Below are 6,611 nucleotides of genomic sequence, written 5' to 3' on the forward strand. Positions count from 1 at the left end.
CATGATCCGCCTGCCTTGGCCTCCCAAAGTGCTGGGATTACAGGCGTGAGCCACTGCGCCCAGCCTATTGAAAATAGTTCCATTGGGCCGGGCGCGGTGGCTCAAGCCTGTAATCCCAGCACTTTGGGAGGCCGACACGGGTGGATCACGAGGTCAGGAGATCGAGACCATCCTGGCTAACACGGTGAAACCCCGTCTCTACTAAAAATACAAAAACTAGCTGGGCGAGGTGGCGGGCGCCTGTAGTCCCAGCTACTCGGGAGGCTGAGGCAGGAGAATGGCGTAAACCCGGAGGCGGAGCTTGCAGTGAGCTGAGATCCGGCCACTGCACTCCAGTCCGGGAGACAGAGCGAGACTCCGCCTCAAAAAAAAAAAAAAAAAAAAAAAAAAAAAAGAAAATAGTTCCATTGAAAAGAACATACTACGCAAACACTTAAAAGTATTTGGTAAGAAAACAAAAGCACATCTTTACTACCCATGTGAATTACTAACTGACAATGATCAACTTCTCAACTAAGAACATTAACCTACTTGTGATTGAAGAAATAATTATCCTGTCTATGGATGACATAAGCAACTTGGCCAGGACAGAAGCAGTGGATGAAACCACATAGAATTCCAATTTGGCCAGTTAACTTATATAAGTGTAATGAAACAGTTAACTTTATTCATTAATATACTCAAACACTATCTTTCCTTCCAAGATTTTCAAAAAGTTAATTATCCAAATAATTGAAGTTTGGTATTTCTATATTTTTCAATACAAAAAGGGTCAGGAATCTTTTATACAGTAATGAGACAGAAAGAAAACAACAGCTTCCCGTGAAAGAGGCCTAATCTAGTCAAATATAAAAAGAAGTAATGTAACCTCTTTTTTTTTTTTTTTTTTTTTTTGAGAGGGAGTCTCTCTCTGTCATCCAGGCTGGAGTGCAATGGTGCGATCTCCGCTCACTGCAACCTCTGCCTCCCGGGTTCAAGTGATTCTCCTGCCTCAGCCTCCTGAGTAGTTGAGATCATAGGCATATGCCACCATGCCCAGCTTATTTTTATTTTGTATTTTTAGTAGAGATGGGGTTTCACCATGTTGGTCATAGCTGGTCTTAAACTCCTGACCTCAAATGATCCACCTGCCTCAGCCTCCCAAAGTGCTGGGCTTACATGTGTGAGCCACCATGCCCGGCTGACACCCAGCTAAAATGTAACCTCTTGATAACAGCCAAATCACTGTATTAGAAACATTTAAATTCCAGCTCTGGGGGTCAAGGGTGAGGTATTTAAAAAGTTCCTTTAAGTTAAACCAAGTGGATGAATTTTAAAAGAAAAAGCAATTTATGAACCTATGGACATATCATTAAGAAAGAAAAAAATTATTAGTAAATTCCAAAAGTTAAAAGGAGTTGGAAAAAATTCTAACTAGAAAGAAAAAAAATGTTGGTTTCAATTAAGGGGTTTTTTTTGGTCCATTTTATATAAGAGCTTACTTATTCTTTTTCCAAATGTGCATTTATTATTTGCACAGATACATGCAAATTATTCCCATTTTAAAAGCCACAACAAAAATATACATTAACCACAGAAGTACTTACTCTAACTGAACATGGCTATATTCAAAACAGCAATAACAACATGGCTATATTCAAAACAGCATATGAAAATGAACATGGCTATATTCAAAACAGCAATAAACACAAAAGGTCAACACATCTAAATCATGACAAGTGTACATCTCAATTTTGACAAAAATGAGTTCCATTTTTACATGAATGCTTCATCAGCTTCTATATTAGATCCTCTGACCTTATTTATATTTACTATGACATTTCTGTTAGCATGTGTCACTCAAAGGCACTCAACTCAAAGGGTATAAAGTCCTGAGCTTAAGTAGGAAACAAAACTCCCAACTAAAATTTGAACATAAATAATTCTAAAGATCAGAGAATATTCATGTTTAAAAGTATAAATATCTGGTACGTAAATAATTCAAAAACTAATAATAAAGGTGTACAGACTGTCAAAGAAAAGACCATGTAAGGCAAGAAATATCCTTGGAATCAAACAGATTTTTCACTCATTTAAGATCATTTGAAGGTGTGAAGCTAACTTTCATTTTTCTTAAAATCCTAGGAAAGCCAAATTTAAAAAAATAGCATGACAATGCTTAAGTTTAAAAAAAGTTTCTCAGCTTAGTCTCCAAAACCAGGAAGAAAGCATTTAATGATTAAAAACAAGTATGAACTGGAAAGATATCAGACTAAAAGGAGGAATCATAATAAGCCAGTTTAAAATATTAAAAGAAAGCTTTAAATGCACCAACTCAAAACAGCATTTCTAATTGGCCATCCAAATTATTCTTTTAGATTATTTTAGCCAAATAAAAATAAATTTACTGATGGATAACTGAGGTCCATTAACATAAGGTAGAAACAAAGTTTAAGCTAAAAATTAAATCTATATTTTGTTGCAGATAAATGTGAGATTTACCTAATTTTCTGCTGATGCTAAATTAAAAGCATGAGTTGACATTGTACTAACAGAAATGGTTCGACAGATATTTTCTTGGCTTTAAAATGTTTTGTTCATATATGCAGAGAAATGCAATGAGGATAAGAATAATCTTCTGTATTGTCTGTACAGTTCATAAGGCCTTTACCATCGTTAGTCACCTTAGATGTGAATATCAGTAGGGCCATTAAATTAAAGCTGGCCTTAAAAGTTTTCAAAGTGCTACTGTTCCCAACCGATGAGATCTTCAGTTTTCTGGATTTTCTGGGTGACGATTATTTTCAATTCTTTTCTCTGGCGATATATACAAGAAGTTACAGCAGATATATAAAGGGAAGGTCAGAAACCTGCTGTCCAAATTCATCACCACTTGTTCCTGATCCTTTTTAAGTATAAGTATTTGATAGCCAGTTGTTCTACTACATATTAGTTTTCCACTACTATCAAAAGAAGCCAAACGTAATCTAAATGCTATGCTCCTTTGAGGTTGTAAACTGACAGACCCACTACATGGCTGATTCAGTGTATTGCGTTTGAAAATGATGCATCGAGGCCGGGCGCGGTGGCTCAAGCCTGTAATCCCAGCACTTTGGGAGGCCGAGACGGGCGGATCACGAGGTCGGGAGATCGAGACCATCCTGGCTAACACGGTGAAACACCGTCTCTACTAAAAAATACAAAAAACTAGCCGGGCGAGGTGGCGGGCGCCTGTAGTCCCAGCTACTCGGGAGGCTGAGGCAGGAGAATGGCGTAAACCCGGGAGGCGGAGCTTGCAGTGAGCTGAGATCCGGCCACTGCAGTCCAGCCTGGGCGACAGAGCGAGACTCCGTCTCAAAAAAAAAAAAAAAAAAAAAAAAAAAAAAAAAAAGAAAATGATGCATCGATTGGTGCAAGTTACAAGTAGGTCAAAGCCGAAGTTAAAACCCGTCCAACACCAGCAATATTCACCGTCTTTGGCAAGCTTTCTACCACACCTCATGCTATTTCCCTCTAGTTCTTCTTTATCGATTTCTTGAGGCCCTACCTCGCTGTCTTGTTCGGCCCACAGCATAGCAGACCACTGCTGTTTATACACAGAAGACAGCCATTCTGAAGGTACTATAGCATCTTGTTCAATAATTCTTGCAGAAGCCAGGTCACTGATAATATATTGTAACCTTAAATGTCTGAATACTGATACAAATGGTTTTCCTTGTTCCGTTTCAAGTAAGGTCATACCTTCAAAATCTTTTCTCTGTTTGGAAAACCAGACATCTGTTTCTGTCAAAAGCTGTTTTAAAGATCCATTCCAAGAAGGCACAAGTTGAAGAAACATCCACCTTTTTAGAGCGGTGTATACATCCATCTCCACTTGCATCACAAATAAGTTAGATGAACCAATGAGCTGTTTCATGACATTTATACTGAGTTCTTTAAAAAGTTTAACACTCTGGTGAGTCATCAAATTGTTTAGAAGCCATTCAAGGCACTTTTTCTTTACGGAATCTAATCCATAGGTCCCTACTGATGTGTAATAGCCACACACAATTTTCACAGTAATTGTCTCCTTCATCGTCTCACCACACTGCTGTATTAAACCATCCAACTGCAGCATACAAGCTGCTGCCAAAATGGCAACAACTCGACTGGGCTTTATCAACACGTCATCTCGATACAGTGAACCAAACGCAACCTGCAGCGCTTCTACATCAATGTTCTGGTCAGGAATCTCCAGTTCAATAATATTCATGCTGGATTCTTTCCAAGAACCACTGAACATACTAGAAAAGTAGCCAGATTGACATAAATATATTTTGTGTAATCGCCATTCTTCTCCTAGAGCACAAATCTTAATGTCACTGTTTTCACCATTCAAAAATAATGTTTGATAAATATATTTGGATGTACTCCTGAATTTTTTTCTTGCAGGGATGTGGAGGAGCGGCTGCTGCTCGTCCCTCTCCTCCTCATCCTCGTCTCTCTCCGAGTCAGGGCGACAGTAGCGGAAGGCCCCGCTGCTCTTGTGACTGCCCGGGCAGTAACAGAAGCCGTAGCCCGCCGCAGGGTCTCCGGGGTCCGGCATCCCGGCCGAGCCCCCCGCCCTGGCACCCTGCTCCTGCTGGGCAAGGGCTCGCCTCGGCTGGCGCAGCACCCGGCTGCTGGACGATCCCATGGGTCGCGGCTCCCGGGACTTCAGGGAGCCCGGAGGAGGGGGTCTCCCGCCATGGCCCGGCCGCCGCCAGCCTTCCCCGAGCACAGGTGCCTGCACCGCCAGCTTCTCACGCGCAGCCCAACCCTTGCAGCCGACACTGTCGCCTCCATCCTCCGCACCCCTCCCCCCCACTCTCTCTCTCTATTTTTTTGGAGACAGAGTCTCGCTCTGTCGGGCAGGGTGGAGCACAGTGGCGCGATCTCGGCTCACTGCAAGCTCCGCCTCCCGGGTTTAAGCGATTCTCCTGCCTCAGCCTCCTGAGTGGCTGGATTATAGGCGCTCGCCACCACACCCGGTAATTTTTGTAATTTTTTTTTTTTTTTAGCCGGAGTCTGGCTCTCTTGCCCAGGTTGAAGTGCGGTGGCGTGATCTCGGCTCACTGCAACCTCCACCTCCTGGGTTTAAGCAATTCTCCTGCCTCAGCCTCCCAAGTAGCTGGGATTACAGGCGCCTGCCACCACGCCCGGCTAATTTTTGTATTTTTAGTAGAGACAGGGTTTCACCATGTTGGCCAGGCTGGTCTCGAACTCCTGACCTCAGGTGATCCGCCTGCCTTGGCTTCCCAAAGTGCTAGGATTACAGGCGTGAGCCACTGCCTCTGGCCTAAAAAAATTTTTTTTTAGAGACAAGGTTTCACTGTGTTGCTCAGGGTGGTCTTGAACTCCTTGGACAGCATTCTTCATTGCTGGAAGCAATTCTCATCTGGCAGCCAAAACCAAGGTCCGTTGTAGAAGGACGACTTCCCCAGGAGCAAAGGTTTATGTGCAGGACCTGACAAAGGAAAATGTGTGTGCCAGGTGCTTGAGCCTAACCAGTCCAATGTAAATTTGCAACCAGGCACAAAAATAAAATAATAAAATAAAATAGGCCAGGCTCACTGGCTCACACTTATAATCCCAGCACTTTGGGAGGCTGAGGTGGGTGGATAACTTGAGGTCAGGAGTTTGAGACCAACCTGGCCAACATGGTGAAACCCCATCTCTACTAATAATATAAAATTTAGCTAGGTGTGGTGGCACACATGGCACACACCTGTAATCCCAGCTTTTCGGGAGGCTGAAATGGAGAATTGCTTGAACCCAGGAGGCAGAGGTTGCAGTGAGCCAAGAGTGCACCATTGCACTCCAGCCTGGGCGACAAGAGCGAAACTCCATCTCCAAAAAAATAATAAGATAAAATAAAGAGTTGAAGTCAAGCCAGGCACGGTGGCTCACGCCTGTAATCCCAGTGCTTTGGGAGGCTGAGGTGGGCGGATCACGAGGTCAGGAGTTCGAGACCAGCCTGGCCAATATGGTGAAAATGGCCATGGCTGGGTGGAGTAATGACTGCAGCTGGTCTGGGAAGGCAGAAGCAAGCAGAGGGCCTGGGCAGGATGGGCAGAGATTCTCTGCCGGGAGGATCTGTGGAGACGGGGCCGCAGGATTAGGATATTGGAATTGAGGAGGCTTTTGTCCTTGGGGGATGGAGTGGAGAAGCGGGGCACGGTCCTGGAAATTTGGCCTGCAGCCTAGCCTCACCAGGCCATTTGGAAGCTACGTTTTGGGAACTCTGTGTGTGTAAAGGGCTGACCCAGGCCCAGACCCGGGGGAACTGGAGAAGGGCACACACCAAGACCACCCGAGAGGAGTGCTGGAACTGCTTGGCCAGTCCTGGGGGATGGGATGGCTGGGGCGTGTGGGTGTCTTCCTGCAAGAAAACAGGACTCGATGAGGAAGGTGGGAGGCTGTTCCAGGCAGATGGAGGTCTGTGCTGCCAGAGTAATGTAGGAGTCACCACCATGCGGGGCTCCACCTTTGTTACAGTGGGGGCAGAGATTGGTGAGGGGCATCAGGGCCAGATACGTAGGTGTGAGGAACCCTAGATGGGCCAGTGCTGCAGGGGGAGGTGGTGCCATGCCAGGGAGGTGGATAGGATGCTG

The 6,611-nt window shown here is 44.4% G+C and overlaps 1 protein-coding gene across 1 annotated transcript; it reads right to left on the minus strand.

The window, feature by feature from the left end:
* Window positions 1-1,001: 1,001 nt before the first annotated feature.
* GMCL2 (germ cell-less 2, spermatogenesis associated) lies at window positions 1,002-4,813 on the minus strand. Its single transcript, XM_033180196.1, has 2 exons — window positions 3,387-4,813; window positions 1,002-3,053 (listed from the first exon to the last, which is right to left on the minus strand). The coding sequence occupies exons 1-2, from the start codon at window positions 4,652-4,654 to the stop codon at window positions 2,750-2,752; spliced, it is 1,572 nt and encodes a 523-aa protein (XP_033036087.1). The 5' UTR covers window positions 4,655-4,813; the 3' UTR covers window positions 1,002-2,749.
* Window positions 4,814-6,611: the final 1,798 nt, after the last annotated feature.

The sequence above is a fragment of the Trachypithecus francoisi genome, unplaced genomic scaffold (genome assembly GCF_009764315.1).
Source record: "Trachypithecus francoisi isolate TF-2019V2 unplaced genomic scaffold, Tfra_2.0 Lachesis_group2, whole genome shotgun sequence".
Taxonomy (NCBI): Eukaryota; Metazoa; Chordata; class Mammalia; order Primates; family Cercopithecidae; genus Trachypithecus; species Trachypithecus francoisi.